The 19,860-nt window shown below is 55.3% G+C and overlaps 3 protein-coding genes and 1 long non-coding RNA gene across 12 annotated transcripts in view; 1 reads left to right on the top strand and 3 right to left on the bottom strand.

Annotated features, from left to right (window-relative positions):
* The window catches only part of PSKH1 (protein serine kinase H1), a 33,387-nt gene extending 31,214 nt beyond the window's left edge, over positions 1-2,173 (bottom strand). For all 3 annotated transcript variants that reach the window (XR_009560160.1, XM_030863598.2, XM_030863600.2), the window contains exon 1: positions 2,063-2,173. The gene's annotated coding sequence lies outside the window, so the exon portion shown is untranslated. The remainder of the gene's footprint in view (positions 1-2,062) is intronic.
* A 68-nt stretch (positions 2,174-2,241) lies between these two features.
* Positions 2,242-6,521, top strand: LOC132593900 (uncharacterized). Its single transcript, XR_009559911.2, has 3 exons — positions 2,242-2,342; positions 5,871-5,996; positions 6,346-6,521. It is a non-coding gene; the product is annotated as an uncharacterized lncRNA (long non-coding RNA).
* A 113-nt stretch (positions 6,522-6,634) lies between these two features.
* On the bottom strand, positions 6,635-8,237 carry NRN1L (neuritin 1 like). The gene is made up of 3 exons (XM_030863637.2): positions 7,925-8,237; positions 7,038-7,170; positions 6,635-6,920 (listed from the first exon to the last, which is right to left on the bottom strand). Exons 1-3 carry the CDS (start codon positions 7,998-8,000, stop codon positions 6,635-6,637), a joined length of 495 nt encoding a protein of 164 aa, XP_030719497.1. The 5' UTR covers positions 8,001-8,237.
* A 157-nt stretch (positions 8,238-8,394) lies between these two features.
* EDC4 (enhancer of mRNA decapping 4) lies at positions 8,395-19,620 on the bottom strand. 7 transcript variants are annotated; one of them, XM_030863611.2, is made up of 29 exons: positions 19,338-19,620; positions 16,828-16,984; positions 16,313-16,424; positions 15,912-16,011; positions 15,454-15,643; positions 15,200-15,347; positions 15,006-15,110; positions 14,563-14,672; positions 14,397-14,480; positions 14,209-14,304; positions 14,013-14,115; positions 13,712-13,892; positions 13,545-13,617; positions 13,358-13,449; positions 13,095-13,294; positions 12,902-13,005; positions 12,656-12,812; positions 11,884-12,317; positions 11,695-11,799; positions 11,458-11,610; positions 11,336-11,372; positions 11,025-11,202; positions 10,767-10,922; positions 10,546-10,661; positions 10,295-10,460; positions 10,022-10,208; positions 9,710-9,929; positions 9,154-9,317; positions 8,395-8,920 (listed from the first exon to the last, which is right to left on the bottom strand). In XM_030863611.2, the coding sequence occupies exons 1-29, from the start codon at positions 19,420-19,422 to the stop codon at positions 8,728-8,730; spliced, it is 4,206 nt and encodes a 1,401-aa protein (XP_030719471.1). In that variant the 5' UTR covers positions 19,423-19,620; the 3' UTR covers positions 8,395-8,727. The 7 variants fall into 7 exon arrangements, with proteins under 7 accessions (XP_030719471.1, XP_030719472.1, XP_030719473.1 ...); XM_030863612.2 differs by having other exon boundaries at positions 12,656-12,809; XM_030863613.2 differs by having other exon boundaries at positions 13,095-13,282.
* Between the last annotated feature and the right edge of the window lie 240 nt (positions 19,621-19,860).

Below are 19,860 nucleotides of genomic sequence, written 5' to 3'. Positions count from 1 at the left end.
AGAGCTATCTCTGATGATCAGAAATTACCTCAAGGAAATCACATAACATAAGGTAGCTTCCTACACAAGACTCAGTCTGAAGAGCAAACAGGCTTACTAAGATGAGATCCCCTTTTGACATGGGATAAACCCTGGGAAGAACAGCCATTAGTAATAACAGTGGCTTCCATTTCCTAAGTTTCAACTGTGCTAAGCGTCTTATATGCATTCTCACTCCTCTCTGCAACCACATAAAGTAGGCATGATTATTCCTATTATGGGATGAGCAAACTAGGACTCAAAGAACCTCAAGATCTCATAAAAATCAAGAACTGAATCAAAGTCTTTCTTATTCCAAACCCCATACTTCTAACCACCAAATCATCCTGCCTCCCCAAGATATGGGAAATGAGACTGCAACAGCAGTTGTGTGCTACAAGGCACAGCTGGCCCTTCCCACTGGACAAAGACACAACAGTTTCCTGGAGTAATGACAAAGATTTTCAACTAAGGAGCATAGTAAAGTCACCTGGAGAGTTTTAAAAAAATACAGATTCCGGGCTTCCCTGGTGGTGCAGTGGTTGAGAGTCCGCCTGCCGATGCAGGGGACACGGGTTCGTGCCCCGTTCCGGGAAGATCCCACATGCCGCGGAGCGGCTGGGCCCGTAAGCCATGGCCGCTGAGCCTGCGCGTCCGGAGCCTGTGCTCCACAACGGGAGAGGCCACAGCAGGGAGAGGCCTGCGTACCGCGCAAAAAAAAAAAAAAAAAAATACAGATTCCTACCAGATTCCAGATATTCTGCATCAAAATCTCAGAAAATGAAACTCTTGAATTTGTATTTTGAAAAACCACCCTAGGAGATTTTAGATCATCAGGTTGACAAGGCTGCACCACCTACCACATGCACACGTGTGAATGTGCAAACAGGACACTCGCATTTGCTGTGCTCATCTCAGGTCCTGGCCCCTGATATGTGCTCAGTAGTATAGCTGAATCTATATCCATTCTTAAATCAGCAACCCATCACAGTTGACTCAGCTCCTACTTTATGCCAAGCACAGAGCCAGACACTGATATGCAGACAGAAGAGACAATCCCCAGGCCAACCATCAGGTGACACAACACAATAAACTCCAACAGTAGTCACATGAATTGAAGTACAGAGGAGTCAATGGTTACATGTGAAGGTAGGCTTTTCCAAGGAAATTAAATCTAAGGTGGATTTTAAAGGACAGATGTAAATTTTCCAAACTGGTGGGTGGAGGTGGGGGTGGGGAAAAGAAGAGTAGTACAAAGTGAGAAAATTGCGTATCTAAAGCGAAAGGGTGTTAAAACACAGAGCTAACGGCAGATGTACATACCCCCAACAACAAACTATGTATGCAGGAGACAGAAGTGCCCAGGTGTTAACTTCGGGGTTATGCCAGATTATGAAGAGCCCTGAATGCCCTGCTATGAAGTTTGGCCTTTACCCTGCAGGTACCAAGGAGCCAGTTTTAGGCAATGAAGGACTTATTCAGATTTTCAAGTGGGAATTATCACTTCACAGTTTCAGGAGAGGGAGTGAGCGTGGGGGAGCTGGGCTTCCCCTTATAAAAGCAGAGGGATAACTGGGTTACAAAGCAGGCGACCCGGCTGGACTCAGGTGTGATTTTCCCCAGCCTGAACAAGGAAGAGACTAGCTGCCCCCCGACCCTGTCGTTCAGTAGCAAAAGAGGAGGTGTGGAGTAGGTGCCAGACACGAGAAGGTAGTGAGGACAACCAGGTTGGTTCACCCTGACCGATGTCGACTGGTTGAACAGCTGGCAGGACAGCTGACCACGTCCACCTGGCCCTTGGGGCCTCAGAGACGGGCTACCCAGCGCAGCAGGTTTCAAGGCCAGTCAAGCCTCGGACACCAGGGACCCCAAGCAGCCATCGCCTGGCCTGCTACCCACTCCCCCTAGGCCCCGGCGCAGCGGGCACAGGCCGAGGGCTCTGGGCTGGGCAGGGACGGGCCCAGTGCTCCAGGAAGCGACCGTGGCTGCAGCTCGTCAGCCCCTCCCGCCCATGGGGCCGTCGGTCCTGGCCGGGCCGCCTCACCTCGCGCGGGCGGCGGGCTCTTCGGCGTCCGGGCGACTGTGCTGACCCTCTCCGGGCCGCGGACACAGCCCCGACCACCAACGCCGCCGCCGCCATCCTCAGGCGTCAGCGTCGTGGCGTCATCACAGCGCGCTCTTGACGCCAAAACAAATCCGGGCCGCCCACGGGGCGGGACAGGGGCGGACTCGAGAGGGCCGGGCTACGTGGTTGGCGGCTCTCCGAGCGTGGCTTGCCAGTCAACGCCTTCAGGGCGGGGTCGGGCTCTCTTCGGGAGTAGGAGGTGAGTCTCTGTGTCGCTCCAAGTGTCTCGACCTTAGGTTTGGGGTAGGCACCGTGGGAAGTAGGGTGAAAGTTTCAAGATTCAGGTTGGGGACAGGGCGCTTTATAGTGCGAGGTTGGGTGGATTTCCATGGAGATCCAGAGGTTAAGACTCCGCACTCCCAATTCAGGGGCCACGGGTTCTATCCCTGGTGGGGAAACTAAGATCCCGCATGCCGCGGGGCGCGGCCAAAAATAAAATAATAATGTAGTGCGTGGTTGGGGACGTAGTGCATTTCAGGAGGTTTCTGGAAGTGCCTCTGGAACTCCGGAAAGGATCGGTGTAAATTTAATTAACAAATTATTTTTTTAACTGAAATTAAAATAATTCAGGCACTCAGATATGTTGAATTTGACCTCCATCACATTGGAGTTGCAAATGGTTAACGAGAATAGGTGAGATTAGTTTGGGGCCAACTTCAGAGTAACAGTTTAATTATTGTTGTTTTTATTACTAAATTTAGTATATCCTGAGGCTGCAAAACAAGTAGATTAAAGAAAAATTGTTACCATTAACAATTCCGCTATAGGGTCAGAATTATCTCACTTAACTTTACAATCAACCCAGATTCGGGGTGGAGATGGGGGGGAAATAAGTGTCTCAAGTAATAAGGGGATTTTTTTTCCTTCTTTAATAATATTTTTATTACTTACCTTATATTTACTATTGGGGCGCAATCCACGTGCTTGGTGGAGTCTTTCACTGAGCAACCATAAAGAGCAGGGCTGGAGAACAACCCAGTTTCTTTCTTTAAGGCAACAGCATTCTTCCCCAACTGGCTGTGACTCAATAGGGATCACCATAAGGGAAAGGTGGCATAGTTTGGCAGGATTTGAACCTGCGCAGGGAAACCCCAATGGATTTCTAGTCCATCACCTTAACCCCCCTGGCCACAACTACTTTTGAGTGATGATGGGATTGTAATCTCCATACATCTTCCTCATTGCAGTCTGTTCATTTCTTAAAATCTTTACTGAGCCCTTACTTCATACATGGAATTGTCTTTAACTGTATAAGCTAATGGTATACTTTAAACCTAAACATATATTAACACCAATAAAATATCACAGTCTGTTTTATGTAGTAGGGCTTCATAAAAGATTTTATTAAAAAAGAAACCTTTAGGGACTTCTCTGGTGGTCCAGTGGTTAAGACTTCATGCTTCCACTGCAAGGGGGCGTGGGTTCAATCCCTGGTCAGGGAACTAAAATCCCACAGGCCACTCAGCCAAAAATAAAATAAATAAAAAGGAAAAAGAAAACTTAAAAAATTATTTCCATACGTCTAGTGTGATGCTTAAGGGAATGAACTTAGGGGCCAATCAAACTTGGGATCATATCCCAGCTCTGACACTTCCACAGTTGTGTGAACTGAACTTAAGCAAGACATCTTCCCCTCCTTAAGCTTCATGTTTCTTATCTGTATAATGGGGATCATAGTCTTGACCTCACAGTTATTGTGAGGGTTGAAAATAATATAGAATTCCAGGGTTGATGGGGCTTAGAAATCCACACAACACCTCTATTTTACAGACATTCAGCAAATTAATTCAATAAATGTTTATTGAGCCCTTGCTATGGAAGGTGCTGGCCTGGGCTCTGGTGAAGAACACGGGGGCCCTGAGATGAAGAGGTATATTGATGCAGAGGGGACTGGGCTCAGGATATCCAACCCCCAGATTCTCCCCTGAACAATAAGCTGTTCCATGTCTGCAGAGCTGCAAACATGAGAAGCACCATTATCATGATGCTCTAGCCTGGGCAGCTGTGTCTAGGGCTCAGCCCACTTGGCTCTCTGCCCACCCCTTTCCTGCAGCTCTGGGATAAAACACACAAAGCTCTTAAGCCCCTGGCCAGAGAGCAGATTCTGTCCCCAACCCCACCCCCCTGCACACACTCCAGGTCACTCAATTCCAGGGAAGAGCAGGGACTTAGGGGGCAAAAACCAGGGGAAAGTAGGTCACAGCAGGAGGATGGTAATCCCTTTGATGGCTGGCCAACACAATCGAGCCCCTGCTCCTGGAAGCGGCCTGCTCCTGGCCACCCACCAAGAGTAAGAGTGGTTCTAGAAAGACTTTTGGGGTTTGGAGCCCCAGCACCATCCCTCCAAATAGTATGCTCAGGTTAAGAGGGCTGCCCCAAGAAGACACATCCTCCATACTGAAGTCATTCTCAGTCCAAGCTTTTGCTGACTGTAACACTTCCTATGCAGGATTTAGCAATTCTGTTTTTCATTCCACGCACTCCCACAAGTACACTCTTTATACCCAGCCTTAGGCTGGGTGCTAGAGACACAAAGAGGACACTTGGGGAATCCAGAGTGGGGAATTCTGACCTAGACCCAGACAGTAAGAAGCCAGTGAACCAGTGTTATCCGTACAGAGACAGAAGAAAGCCCAGGAGCTCTGTGGACCTGAAGGAGGCTTCTGATTCAGCTTGGAGTCAGGGTTAGGGAGGCGGTAGGTGATACTGAACAAGAAGTAGGAGTTCACCAGGAGGAAATGAGGAAGGTTATTCTGAGCACAGAGAATAGATGTACAAAGAATAAAAGGCTGGCCTTTCCTTCTGGAAGATACTGGTGGTCAAAGGGGGTGGATCTGGGAGGTTTTTTTCCTGAACCTTCTCCTTCAGGTGATGTGAGATGGGTAAGGAATGGATGAGAGAGAGAGAAGTGGGGATAAAAATACAGGTGAATGAAGTACAGGAGAAAAGACAGGGCAGAGAGTGAGTTAACTGAGGCATCTTAGCTAACTGGAATGGGAGGGTGTTTGGGAAGCGTTGCTGAAGTAGGGCTCCTACATGATAAAGTAGGGTGGAGGTCTCTGGAGGCACCTGTCACCCTGGAGCCTAGTCAAGGGTCCTATCAGGCCTGATTCTGTCCTAGGGCCAACAACCTCCCAGCATGGGCTTTAGTGCAAACCTGGCCTGCCAAGTTCTGGACTCCCACCCCTCCTCCCCTCCCAGCTGATTGCCTGGGCCCCTCTTGTAAACTCCTCTCCAACTCAGCCCCAGTTCTCCTCCACCATTTGTAAGTCTTGTATCCTTACCCCCTATCACCCTCTATCATGATCCTTCTCTGAAACCTCCCCTTAACCCAAGGACTGAGTAGGTAGATCACTCCTCTGTGCTACTATAGAGGGGGAGTTGAAGGAGTAGACTGAATAAAATGTCCTATATATAAACATAGCTGGCTTACATAGGGCCTTATAGACAATGAAAAGGAGTTTAATATCAGGATCAGTTTTTCAATTTAGAAAATGGAGAATAAAGTGGAGGGAGTGAGAGTAGAAGCCAGTGAGGAGGCCATGGCAGTGCCCACACAAGTCGTGGGGTGATGGCTTGGAAGAGGGTCCTGGCAGGGACAGTAGATGACTGATCAATAGAGGGTCTCACCCTCTCTGAGGCCTCCTCCTTCCCTCAGGATTCTGCCCGTTCTGATTCTTGCTCTTCTTCTCCACCATGATGAACTGGGGCTCCTCTGTGCTTCCAGAAAGCCTTCCGGGATTGTTCTGACCTCACGCTGCACACCTCTTCTCAAAGAACAAGCTTGTGGAGAGCGTAAGGCCAGAGGAACCCTCATCGTGACCCCAATTTCTGCAGCTCCAGGTCACCTCAGGTACTTGAATGTAGACTCCAATGGGGGCTCCCCATCTTCTGGAACAGGCTCCCCTTAGATTAATCAGGACCCCAGAGAAGGAGAGGAAAGGGTACTTAATCTGAACTGTGTCTTGAAGGCTAAGGTGGTAGTTCAGCAGAGGGAAGAGGAGGTGAGATGGACAGGAGCCTGGAAACTGGAAAGAACCTGGGGAGGGGGGTGGACTGGCTGAGGGTGGGGGTGCGGACACTCTAGCACCTCACATGGCCCCTAGGGGCCAGGACAGGAGGGGCAGGTAGGGCTAGGAGTTCTCCCAGCCCGGGAGAACAGAGAAATATGTGCATTCCCACACATCTTGGGTCACCACCAGAAGTCTTGGAACCTGCTGGCAATGGAAAGCTCTGCACTGCCCCTGGGAAATGAGTGTTTGTGAAGAGAAAGACTGAGTCCCCTATGGTGGTCTTCAGCCCGCCCATCTCGTCCTGGGGATCAGCTTCTTGAGGCCTCCACCCCAGCCAGGTGGGCCACAGTGGAAAGAAAGGAAGGAGCTTGGTACAAATATAAATACGTTTAATGAAAGCCGAGCGCTTTCGAGACGGGGCGGGGGGGGGGGCAGGGGGGGCGGGGGGGGGAGACACGCTGCTACCCGGCCAGACCGGCTAGGCCAGAGGACCCAGGAGGCAGGCGAGTGCCAAAGCAGCCGCCAGCAGAGGGGGCTCGGGGACCCGAGTGGGTGCTGGCGCTGTCGCCCGCAGCGTCTCCTGGTTGGTCTCTGGGCCCGCCCCGTGCTCCTGAAGGCGTACAGGGGTGCCGCACAGAGTGTGCAAATTATCTGGGTGTGGGGCCCGGCGAGCTTCTTGCTGTAGTGACTCCCACACGGCGGCGGCCTCCTCAGGGCAGCCCAACAGGACTCGCGAGGCACAGGTGTGGAAATCATTCCAAGACCTGTCAAGGGTGTGGGGTTAGGGTAATCAGGTGGGGCAGGGGGCTTTGGAATGGGAGGGAAGAGGTTCAGACCCCAAGGGTGTGGGGTTGGGCTGCTGCCCTCACGCCTGCCCGTACCTGCAGACGCTCTCCAGCTCACCTCCGCGGCCCATGCCGTCCCCCAAGCGGATGAGACACTCGGCAAAGCCCTGGTACATGGTGTCACAGCGGCCTGGGACCGCTGTAGTTGCTGCCAGGGGAGATACAAGGACTGGGGGTGGGGGTGGAGAATAGTTGATAGGATGAGGTGGCGTGCCCTCACCATCCCCGCCCCTCGCCGCCAAACCCCAGGGGCTTGTTTACCAGGGGGCGTTCTGGGGACGTGACTCAGCGTGAAAGGGGTGCCCCAGGGAACTAAGGGGCACATCTGGGGACCACCTGCCTCTGCCCCCTTCTAGGCAGACCTGGACAGGATAGGTGGGGATGGGGGAAGGAGAAGCCTCGTCCCAGGAGTTGGCTCTTCTTCCAAGCTGCTGGGTCCCAGGTCAGGTGAGAATGGTCCAAATGAGAGTATGGACATGGTGAAAGGAGGCAGGTCCCCTGGCAACTTCCAGTTTCTCTGCAGCCTAGACAATCTTTGTTTGGCCTTTCCATCCCCTCCCCAGAGACAGGTGTTTTCTGACGGGTAGGGCAGAATAGAGGGGGTTGGGATCCAGGTTCGACCCTAAGAGAGCACCTCAGAGATCCCACGGTTGGTCTGGGAGTCCCGCAAGAGGTCAAGTCTCCCCTTATCAGGATGGGGACTGTGGAATTTGGGGGTTCTTCCCTCCGAAACTAGGGTTCAGTTCCCACCCTCACTTTACATCCTGAAGCCACTGGCACACAATCCCTCCCTGGAGCCCTCACCTCCTCTCCACCCTGACTCTCAGCGCTCAGGAGGGCTGTGCCTCAGCTCCCACACAACCTACACCCAGCCTGGGGAGGGGGTGTGTGGACTGGGTTGGGTCCAGCACGCTGGCACTCACCAAGGGGCGGCAGCAGCAGCAGCAACAGCCCCAGTGCACAGGGCGGTTGCCAGCGGTGACAGAAGCGGCAGCACATCTTCCCTGGGCTGGGAGCCTAGTGCCAGAGCTGGCAGCTTGGAGTGCAGCCCTTCGGCCCAGCCCCCAGAAGGAGGAACTGTGATTGGATGGGGGCTGAGGGTGGAGCTCAAACCAGCCAGCAGCCCCACCCCCCAGTTCAGATAGGCAAAGAAGGGAGGGATTCCAGAGAGGAGAACCCAGGAGCTCGGGGTGGTGCTGAGCTGATCCCAGGGCCCTTGCCTTGCCTCAGAGATGGAGAGCGGAGATCTGGGAAGGCAGTTGGGCAGATGAGGGTGGGTGTCCAGGGCCCTGGGGTGGGTTGGCCTAGACAGAGCTCCAGGAGAGGGGGCAGGTAACAAAGGGCAGTTATCAAAGTCATGCCAAAGAAAAGCATACACATACTCCATTTTATTCCAAAAGCATTTAATTGAATTTCTCAATGTTTTTCAAAAACAAAAAGAACCAAACTGGTGGTAAAAAGGAACATGGAAAATTCAACTAAAGTGGTGTCATAATCTCAGGGGTCATGCTCCAGGCATGGCAGAACCCAAGAAGGCACAATACCCACCCTGGGCCCAGCCTAAACCTGCTGGCTACCACAACCTATAGACCATAGCCAGTGCTATCCCCATCAAACACGCCAGAGGTGGGAGCCTGAGCAGGTAAAGGGCAGACATGACCCTGCTTTGGCCTAGGCCTGTCTGCTGACCTTCAGTGCCACCCCATCCTGGGCAAGGCAGGCTGAGCTAAGGGAGGCTGGGGGTCATAAGGCCGTGCAGCATGAGGCTGAGACGCCGGGCCGCTTTGCCAAGTGAGTTGTGTGGCTCCGCCTGCAGGAACTGGAAGAGCTTCTGGCGCACCTGGGCCATGACGGAGCCCATGTGGTCCCGAGTGATGGGGTCACTGTGGTCCAGGTGCATCACAGCCTCTTCCAGGTAGCTGGGGGTTTAGGAAAAGGACAGGCTACAGGTGATCTCCAGCAGAGAGGAGTGCCCCCTGGTGGCAATGAGGCCCAGAGGCTGATAATGGAGGCCTCAAAGCCTGAGATGGGTGGGGACAGAGGGGATTGGTGGAGAAAATTAAGGAGGGGAGTCAGGCAGGAGTGGGAGTCGCTGCTTTGAACTGCTCCCCGCCCTTCACCACAGCCCTAGTCCCTGACTATGCCCACTCACCTGAGCTTGAGGTCAGTTCGAGTGCCAAGGTCAGAGGCCAGTTGCTGGATGAGTGAAAGGAGTACAGGCTGGGAGAGGGGGCAAGGTGGCTGCCCAAACACCTGGCCTGGGTCTACAGTTTCACACACGTACAGCACCAGGTTCAGGTCGGCAGCTGTCAGGGCCTGAGTAGAGAACAGAGTTTATAGCTAATGTCAGGATGGAATGCCTGCTTGTCTGGCTATGTGGCCTGGGAGAGGATGACCAGAGTAGGGCATCCTGAGGGGGATGCTTTGGGGCCCAGAGAGAGCACTGTAGGGCTGTGTTGTTACTCTAGGGAATCAGGAAAGTTTTCCTGAGAAGGGTGGTTCTGAAACAAGGTAGACTGAGGTAGGAAGAAAGGGATCCAGGGTCCAGACAGAGGGAAGAGCAAGGGAAATGCCCTGGAGGCCAAAGAGAACCAAAAAGAGTCTGCTGAGGCCAGACCACCCAAAGCATGATGGGTAGAGTGGAATGTATGATGTGTGAGCCTTGTCAGGAGACTCCTGACTCTATCTGGGCTTAGTGCCCGGCTTACCTGCTGGAAGGCCTGGTTGAGGTGGCCCTGCTGCAGCAGCTGCAGGATATGGGCTTGCTGGGCTTGGCAGTCGAGGTGGGTGGTAGGGACAGGTGTGCCAGCAGCTGAGCGCATGGCCTGCATGATGCTAGAGGTGACGGCAGCCTGCTGCTCCTTGAGTGCCACACTCACCTCACCCTTAACAATGCGCTGCACCTGTGCTAAAATTGCCTCTTGCAGGCTGCAAAGGCAAGTGAGGGAGATGAGGCTGACAGGCAGTTGGGTCTGGCCCTTTCCAAACACACCACCTTGCTCAGTGCCCTGCCCACACACCTGCCCACAGCCACGTGCAGCTGGTGCTGCACCTCAGCCCGAACGCTGCTGGACACGGTAGCCGCCATCTGCTCCGTGGCTCCCTGCAGCGTGCTGACCAGGCCCCGCAGCTGGGCCAGCACGGGCTCCCGCGCCTCCTGTTCTCGTGCCTTTCGGCTCTTCATGTGGCTCTCCAGCTGCTGCAAGTCTGAGAAGTGACCATGGGGGCCATGAGAGGGATGGTAGGGAGAAGACGATAGCCCTTCCCTTCTTGGGGCATATGACCCTACTCACATTCCTGCGTGCCCAGTCGGAAGCTATCATTGATCTGCTGGAACATGGCCTGGCAGCTCTTCTCAAAGGCGGGCAGTACCACGCTCTGGAAGGCTTCACGGTAGGCGGCCTGCATCGGCCCCTGTAACGTGTCTGCGGCTGCTCGGGCAATGGCATCTGTTAAGTTCTGGGGGTGGAAGAAGGGGCCTGAGTTGAAAGCTGAGCCCAAGCCCACCAACCACCAACCTCCCTCACCTTGGGTCCCATAGCACCTTGGACTTCAGCAGCTTGGAGATATTCTCTTTCATGCTACCCTCCACGGCTGTGAGCTTGGTGGCCACTGAGTTGCTCAGTTGGCCTGCCACGGGCTCCAGACTCCTAGACACACCTGGGACAGGGTGAGGAGGGAAAGGTAGAGCCATGAGAAGAAGCTTGACAGGTAGGGGGCCCCACTTCCATCTGGCCCACCCAGAAGTCTCCATGCAAAACTCACATGGAGGAACCGTCTTCTTGATCTCATCCCGTATGCTGCGCTCCAGCCGCCCAGCCACAGCTGAAGATAGCGCTTGGGACAGCTGTTGCGTCAGCTGCTCCTGCAGCTGCCCACCACGCTGCTGTCCCTCGGCCAGTGCCCGCTCCAGTCGCCGCTCTGCATTGTAGCTAAGGAACAGGGCTGCAGCAGGTCCCATATCCCTTCCTGGGCCAAGAATGCTGCTGCCGCCCCATGCTGTGCCACTGCCCACAAGGATACGCTCCTGCTCGTGCCGTGACTCTAGGGCACGTTCTACGTGGCCCGTGACGGTGCTCTGCAGGCCTTCAAGTTGGGTGCACAGACGCTGTAGCAGCTCTTCTTGGCTGTGTCGAAGCTGCGCCAGCTCTCTCTGCTGTTGCCAAATTAGTGCTGGCCAGTCCTCAGGGGCCTCTGCCACCTGCCAGGAACACCAACAGTCACATGAAGCCTGCCCCGCCCAACCCCACACACCAGACCAGGGGAAGGCTTGGACCCTACCCCACCCCCACAGGCAGGAGTCCCAGAAGCAGAAAGGGTGTTTGCTCGCTCACCTGGTGCTCTGTGAGCCGGGATCCCACGGACGAATCCCTGCCACAGAGGAGAAGCACCTCAGGCCATGTCAAGCAGGCAGCCTGAAGACCACCCCTCTCCCTGGCCCCAGGACCCGTCCTACCCGTCATCCTTTTTGCCCTTTCGCTTGAGCTTGGGTGAGGCCCGAGGGGATCCTTTGGTCTTCCAGTCCTTGGCAGGAAGACGTGGAGTGGGAACTTTGGTGCCAAAACCCCCTGCAGCAGAGGCCAGGCTGGCCACCTCATCATCATGGTCGCTGTGGGAAGGGCAGGGAGAGAAATAGGCACCTACCCACTTGTTGGCCCTCCCTGTGAGAGGAACGGTGCGGGGTGGTGCCTACCTTTGCTCAGCACTGGCGTCCTGACTGTCGTGTTGCTGTAGCAGGTGATAAGGTGGTCGGTGAAAGGCCAGGCTCTTGTGCTTTTCCTGGAGGCCATTCCGGGGGCTGGGGGGACAGGCCAACTCAGCAGTGGATGACTCTATCTGAAGCCCCTACCATCAGCACATTTCCCACTCCTAAGCTCCTCACCTCTCTGCCAGGCTGCTGCAGGTCTCACGAGTAATGTCTGGTGCCGTAGGCCAGACCTGACTGTCAGGGGCCGTGGCCTCCTGGGTCAAGGCTGCCTCCAGGAGGGAAGGGGTACTATGCCGATCCCCATCCCCAGGGCCTCCATCCAGGCTAAGCTGGGGGCCAAGCTCGGGTCCCGGCCGGGGCCGTGGAGACAGCAGGTGTAGTGCTGAAGCAGCTGAGGCCATACTGTCTGGCTCCAGGCCCTCCGGAGCGGAGGAGCCAAAGCCACGGGACAGCGCCTCAGATGCGATCTCAGGGATATCCTGGGACAGGGCAGTGGAAGCCGAGGAGATAACATCGGGGGAGCGGGTGCGGCTGGGGGACGCCTGAGGTAGCCCCAGGGGCTCCACTTCCTGCAGCTCCAGGGATAGTGTAGAGGCAGCAGTAGGCACCTGAGGTAGGCCAAAGGTGGGAACTTAGGTGGTGGGAAGTAGGAGTAAAAGGAGTACAGAGACGAAGCACTGGTGTGTGTAGTGATGAGAGATGGGACAACAGGGAAGGGGGAGGAAGGTCAAAAATGGCCGCAGCCCAGGAGGAGAGGAGGTGGGGATGGAAAGGCTGAGGATCTGCCCTCCAAGGACACCGGGGGCTGAGATACCCTCAGGGGAAACATGGACCACCTGAGGAAGAGCAGGACCAGAAGACAGGGTGCTGTGGGAGGAGACTGCCGCCAGGCTTCCCACTCCCATATACCTTCTATACTGCACTTCACACACACCCACATACGCACCTGCCCAGGCCCTTTGGGAGGCAATTTGTCGGCTGGACTTGGGAGCAGGCCAGGCAGGAGGCTACGTGGGCTTGCCTGCAGGCTGCTACTGCTGCTTATTGTCAGACCGCCATCCAGCTGTAGCTTGGGGCTCAAGGTCAGCTCCTCAGGTGGCCTGCTGGCAGGAAGGATGAAGTGTAAGCAGCCAGAGCCTGGCATCACCTGGCACCAGCCCCTGACACGCCCTAACTCTGACCCTCATTTCACCTGGGCAAGGAGGGGTCCACGGCCGAAGTACTGCTCATGGCAGACACCGCCGTAAGAGAGGAACTGCTGCTGCTGCTGCTGCTGCTACTGGGAGATGCAGCGATCTGGGGAGATGTGGAGAACGAGGGCTGTGGCTGTGGGGGGCACTCCCAGGGCCTCCCTCCCTGTGCCCCACACTCTGCCCGCAGCATACCTGCTGCAGGGAGGTGCTAGGTGTCATGAAGGCGTCAGGTGTCATCAGCTTGGGCTTGGTCTCACTGCTCAGACTGAGGAAGTCGGCAGGTGCAGGCAGCTCCACGATGCGTCGGAGGTCAGACTGGGAGCCGTGAGTGGCCGATCCCAGGCCCTCAGAAGCCAGTTCTGGTCGAGACTCTCCAAATGCTGTGGGAAAAGCTGCCACTTGAGTCAGATCTCAGACTCCAGTCAGAACCTGCTTTCCTGTCACCCCCAACTCACCAAAGTCCTCATGGGCAGGGTGTGTAGGGAGCGGGACCACCACGTCAGGGTTCAGCTGTGGCTGGAAGCGAATTTGTACATCTTGCAATGCCCTGCAGGGAGAGCAGGGGGAGAATATGAGAGTCAGAGTCAGCAGGGTAGGGAGGGGCACAGACAGGGCACAGGCGGGCCTCCCCAGCACACTCACTTAGTGTGCACACAAAAGAGCTTGATGAGCACACCAGCTGCAGACTCCATGGCACCAGCTCCGTGGGTCCCATCTGCAAGGACAATGTGGACGACTAAGCCCCTGGCCCTCTGAGCCTCAGCACTCCCCTACATCCCAACACACATCCCTGACCCTGAGCAGCTCACCAGCCCCTAGGCTGTCATTCTCCTCCTCGGCTGGCAGCACCTCAGTGTGCCGCAGCCGGCAGCGACTCACAACCTGGATACCGAAGCTCAGCACAGGGTGGGTGAGCAGGAACTCAGAGATGGAGCTGAAGCAGGCACGGCCCTCCTCCTGGTTCTGCAGCAGTTCCATCACGTAGAGGACCTGCACAGGTAGCGAGTTCACAGCTGAGCTCAGGGGCTGGGAAGATGTGGATGTGCCACACACACCCTTGTCCTCCCTGATGATATCAGCTCTGCCCAGAGCGTCCCCACTGCAGCCCACCTTCCGTTGCACATCGCTGAGAATCAGGTATTCTGCTGAGAGGTCCAGGCAAACCTTGAGGCTTGGGGGCACACTCACTGAGCTGAAGATATCTGGGGAGAAGCTGGAGGGGGTGGCCACGAGGCAGGATGAATGAGACTGAGAGGGTGGAAGGAACCCAACCCTGCCCCTGCCCAGCCCCACAGCCCCTGCTTACCGAATGGTCTGCAGGCAGGTCCAGGACACCGTGCACCACATCTTCAGCTCCCGATTCTGGTCAGCACCAGTAATAAGGAACCTCCAGAAGGGGACCCTGCAAAGCAACAAGGCACTGAGTGGCTGGCTGGGCCCCTGCTGGGAGCCCAAAGTCCAGCCCACCACCCTCTTGCCTGCCCACTCACTCACTCAGGATCCTGTTTCTTGTGGTTGTCACAGAACAGGAGGCAGGAGAGGGGCCTCCCATCGTGAGGCTTCCACTCGTGCAAACACCTGCAGGCAGGTATATGAGTGGCCTGAATGGGTGATCTGATCTCCTACCTGGGAGAGCCCAGGCCCTCAGGCTCCACCTTACCTTGGCTCATCCTGCCCCTCAATGTAAATCTGCCAGAACTTGACGAAGCCATCATGACTTGCGGTAGCCAGGACAGTCCCATCAGGTGAGAGGGCCCCTTCACTTAGGCACTGGGAAGAACCCAAAAAGCCTTGCTTTGCCACCTGACTAGAGGTGGGAGCAAGTCCTCCTCAGGTGAGGATGGCAGTGAGCTAGGCTGACCCAAAGCGGATCTGCGTGTTTGTATGAAAGACAATGAATGGGGGCGGGGTACTGTAGAGAAAACCAGCTCCATAGGGTGCATGGTTAGGTGTGAGCGCCACAGGAGACGGGTCCCTCTGTGCTCTGAGTACCCATGGCAGAGTGCTAGAAAGCTATGTGGGCAGCTGTGAGAACAGGGAATAGATGAGGGACATAAAGGGGTGGGGAGGGAGGGCAGCAAAGGCAGTCAGTTGCAGGCTTACTGTGCTGTGGCCTTTTACCACGATGAAGCCCTGCTTGATCTGGCTGACATCCACGGGCCAGGTGCTGTGGTTGGAGCGGAGCATGTCCAGGTCCCACACCTCAGCCTAGCAGGTACAGGGAGGTAAGCGTTCAGCCCATGACCACACCATTGCTACTTGGTCCCCTCCTTTCCCCCCAGGCTCAGCCCCCTCACCCGGTCCTCATGCAACAGGGCCACCGTTGGGCTGCCCTCCTCACAGCAGTCCTCACTCTCTTCGGGGATGAAGGGGCACCAGATGATCCTGCGGAAGTGATTCAGTGGAGTGCCCTCTGGCTGTCGGATATGGACCAAGATCTCTTCTCTGAGCAGGGTGTTAAGGGCTAGGCAGGTGGATAATGATGTACGTCTGGCAGACCCAGCTCCGCCCACTTTTCTTCAGTCCCCCATCCCACCCTGGGAAAGGATACTGAATTTTGCCATTAACCAGGGCCAAGCGCCACACAAACAGGTTGCCTGCCTCATCCAGGCAGGCCAGCTGTGGGGAATTGAGGTGTGCAAAGGCCAGATCAGCCACACTGCCTGTGAAGCCTTTGAGCAGGGTCCTCTCTGAAGTGCTGACACTGATCACCCGTACCATCGCTGAGCCGTTGTTGGCAGCTAGAATCAGGAGAGCGGTAGGCCATGAATAAGTATCTAGGCCCAGGCAGCAGCAGAGAAGCCCTGCCCTTGCCTGCCTCTCTGCCACTACCAGTCTCAATCTCTGTTTTCTCACTCGGCTCCAGAAGGCCTGGCAGAGCTGGGGCCAGCACAGACAAGCCTTCCATTATACCTCTACGGTCTGAGTGGGCTGAGTGACTGGACAGTAGAGCTGCATCTCTGGGGCTACTAGCAGAACACCTCCCTCCTCTGTACTGTGCCTACTCACCCCGAATAGCATAGGCCAAGAAAGAGTTGGACACAGCAATCAGGTTGCCATAGTAGTATTTCTGCTCCCAGTCATACTTGGCGACGGGCTGGATTTTCACCTGAGAATCAAGAGTGAGGAAGGTCATAGAAATCGAGGGCTGGGGCAGCTTTCCTGGAGCTGAGGTAGCCCCCAGCATGCCTGGGGACAGTAGAGGCCATATGCGCAGGCCCAGCCACCCATTCACAATTCTTGGGGCCAGATTCCCACAGAGACTTGGCAGCCAACCCTGGCTTCCTGAGACTGGGATACACTACCTGTCTGTCAGGATAGTCCCCATAGGTACTGGCAGCATGGAATGGGGGAGGGACAGCCTAAGTGTGCCCCATCCATTATACATGCCATGACATCCTGGTGCCCACCTTGTTGCTCCCCCGTGCCTTGCTCGAGATGCTAGAGTCACTGCTGGCCACAATCTCCACCTCCTTGGCCAAAATTCCGATGCAGGTGGAACTGTCGTCTCCTAAGAGGCAGCTGGGGGGAGGGGTGCATAGCGTGACTCTTGTCCACCCAAAGTCTCGATGGGCAGGGTTGGGGGGAGAAGATACAGACACTCTGGTGAAAGTGTAAAGTCCCAGATGCCCAACTCTGCCTGGTTCACTGGTCCCCAAACCTACAGCTTCCCTTGCTCACCTCCCTCCTTGGGAATGGCCCTACTTCCATGCTAAACCAGGTGCCCAAACTTCAGATCCAGGCCAAGTCCTTGAGCTTGTCGTTGCCCCTCATCCTAGTGCAAACTCAGGTTAAGTATTCCACCCCAGGTCATCTAGTGGGGAAGCAGCAGAGGCTGCTAGACCCTCTCCCCTCACCTTATGCCTTTAGTTCACAAATGCCTCAAAGACCCCATCACCACCACTGCCATCTCCCAGACACTCACATGACCTGCTTTTCCTGCAGGTTAATAGGAGGCATGGCTCGGAGACCAGGCTTGTTTGTTGAAGTACCATCACTTGAGCAGAGGGGGTCTGGGACCAGGAGCCCATTGAGATCTCCATTGTAGGCATTAGATGGTCGCTGGCTCTCTGCACTGGGACCTAGAGACAGAAAGGGCCACTCTGATGAAGTTATTCCACCTGCCCACTGGCCTCTCCTCCTGCAGAGCTTCACTCAAGAACCATGAGGTGCTCTAGGAACACTCAACAAGGCTCGTCAGTGGCGAGGAGGGCCCTTTGTTCAACCTTTATTCCATAAACACTGATGGTGAACCTAATGCATGCTAGGACCAAGGATGAGCATGAAGCTCTTCTACCTGAGGGAAGGGTATAAGAATGCTCTGAGTCCAATTAATACTCAGGCCTGGGTCAGTACAGAGGGACTCTGTGTACTTGAAGGAGGACATGGGAAGGGTCAGGACAGACTTTACAGAGGAGGTGCCATCAGAGCCAGCGTGGCTAGAACACACAAACATGGGAAGGATGGAGGGAAAACAAGGCTGCAGAGGTCTCGGGTATGAGGCTAGGGTGCTTAGATTTTCCCTGTGGTAATGAGAGCCACAAAAGTTTTAAATAGGAAAGTGACATGATCTGCTATGGCCAGAGGACTGACTGCTCTGAAGTAGCATGCAGGATAGTTGAGAATCCAGGTGAGAGATACCAGGGCCTACATCAAAGTAGTGGAGGGGTTGGAGAAGAGGGGGTGGGCTTCTAAGGCATGGAAAAACATGATAAGATGTGGAAGTAAGAAAGGAAGGAGACTGCCTGACACGGAAATGGCTCAGAAGAAGCCACCCTGGAGGAATGGACATGAAGGAGTTGGACAAAGAGTAGAGAAATTATGGGGTAGGGTGTGCAATCAGGAAAGACAGCCTTTTAGTTGTTTACCATTGGCTGTGTTTCAAGCACCCTCATAGGTTCAGACACTACTCCAAAACTCCCAGGTAGCAAGGAGAGTAAGGCCTCATATTCAAGGAATATGACAAGTTTCTAGTCACAAAACTGCCTGGGGTCTCACATGGTCCTCCAGTGAGAGGAGACAAGCAAGGGCTACTTGGCAAACAGGGGAATCAAGTACCAGTCAGTAAGCAAAGAGTTAAGAGGACCACCTCACTTGCATCACAGCCACCTTAGCTGCTCAGGGGTAAGCTGACCACTCTCCTTTCCAGGCAGGCTACCATGAGGACAAACAAACAAGCTACACATTACCCATGCCAGGCTCTACCAAACCTTTGTGAAGACCAGTTTGCTAGCAGCTAATAAGCATGAGAGGGCCAGGCCAAGCCCATGAGTCCAAGGAGCACACACTCCAGGCCTGGGGAAAAGGGTTTGGTGGTTCCAGGCAGCAGATAGATTTTCTCAGAGATTAGAGGTTAGCTAAACCCAGGAGTGAGCACCAGTGCCTGCTTCCAAAGGGAACCAGTTTGGGCCTTCCAGCAGGTTTCAGAACAGGGTCTGAGGAAACACCAATTCTCAGCTCTGGCCACTGCACATCCACACCTCCATTACCAGCCAGTCTCAACCACTACAACATTTCACAGGTCCCTGAACCTGCCATGAAACTTTGGTACTTTCACATATGCTATTTCCTCTTTGCAGAATGTCTTTCCTGACACCCAAGCCCCTCTCCATATTACAAGACCTAGCCTAAAAATTGCTCTTCTCTCAGATCTGTTCTCAGGCATTCTCCAGCCCCCACCCCACCCACCCTATCCCCATCACAGTGCCAAACACTTCTCTCTTTCAATGAGAAGAGCATTATATTACACCTTGTTAGCTCTGTGTCTTAGGAGCTCACTGAGGGCAGGAGCAGCTGAGGTACCACTGCAAACCCAAGAAAAGTTTAAACGAATGGACGTAAACTAGGGCTTGCAGATGTTTGTAGATCCAATCAGGACTGTGCAGTCTGTGATTTGCCTTAAACCCAAAGAGGACACGGAATTGGGGGTGGTCACCGTCCTCCTGAAAATCAGTTTCAGAATCGCATGCCTAGAGTCTGTATTCCAGAAGGAAGGGCAAGTTGCATAGGGAGATCAGCGGCTCTTCATTACAGCGCCTAGGTCTAGATCCAGAACTCCGCATACAGAGCCCAGACTAGGCCTCTGAACTATGGCAAAAGGGTAGGGAACCCGGGCCAGTCCCAGGAAGACTAGAGACGTTGCGGCCAGGACACCTGGTGGGCTCTGCGAATTCAGAGAAGGTGCCTCACCTTCAGCCGAGACGCTGAAGGACGAGGCAGAACGGCCCGGCTCCGGGATGGGGCAGGATTGCACCCAGGGGTCTGCGCCCTTCAGCAAGCACGCTCAGGGATTTGCCGCTCCGACCCTCGTCTGCCCTCACCAGCCGGGAGGATGCAGAGCCGGTCCTGAGTGACCCGAGGGCCATGAGGGTGGCCGAGGCCCGCACCGCCCTTCTGCCCGCTCACCAAGGACCCACCCCCACCGTTCCGGCTCACCCCCCGCGGGCCGGTCCAGCTTGAGGATGTCCCGCAGGTGCTGCGTGGCGTCCTCGATGTCGATGCTCGCACAGGAGGAGGCCATGGGCCCAGCCGCGGGCGCCCGGGTCCGCGCCGCGTTCGTTCGCCGCCGCCGCGCACCGTCCAGCTGAACACTACCCCGCCAGCACCAGACACTGGGACCAGTCACTACACTCGGTCCACCCAAAGCTCGCAAACCGCCACCCGCGCCGCGTCCCTGAGCCCCGCCAACCCCACCAACCGCCTCCACTTCCGGCCCGCCCCAGACTCGGCTCCCGGAACCTGAGCAGAGCGGAGAAGAAAGGTTCCGGGCTGGGGGTCGGACGCTTCGCCCCTCCCGGAGCCCGCCCCTACCGCGGTCCTGCCCCTGCGCTAGTAGAGTCTGGGGAGTTCCTTGAGGCTGAGGCAGAGCAAATGTCCACCTACTGGACCGCCCAAAGCGCCATACTTGCCTCAGGATATCCCGCCCGGTCCATGTCCACTCTCAAAGCATGGGCTCATG

Source organism: Globicephala melas, chromosome 19 (genome assembly GCF_963455315.2).
Source record: "Globicephala melas chromosome 19, mGloMel1.2, whole genome shotgun sequence".
In the NCBI taxonomy this organism is placed as follows: Eukaryota; Metazoa; Chordata; class Mammalia; order Artiodactyla; family Delphinidae; genus Globicephala; species Globicephala melas.
This window is presented reverse-complemented; position numbering and strand designations above follow the sequence as displayed.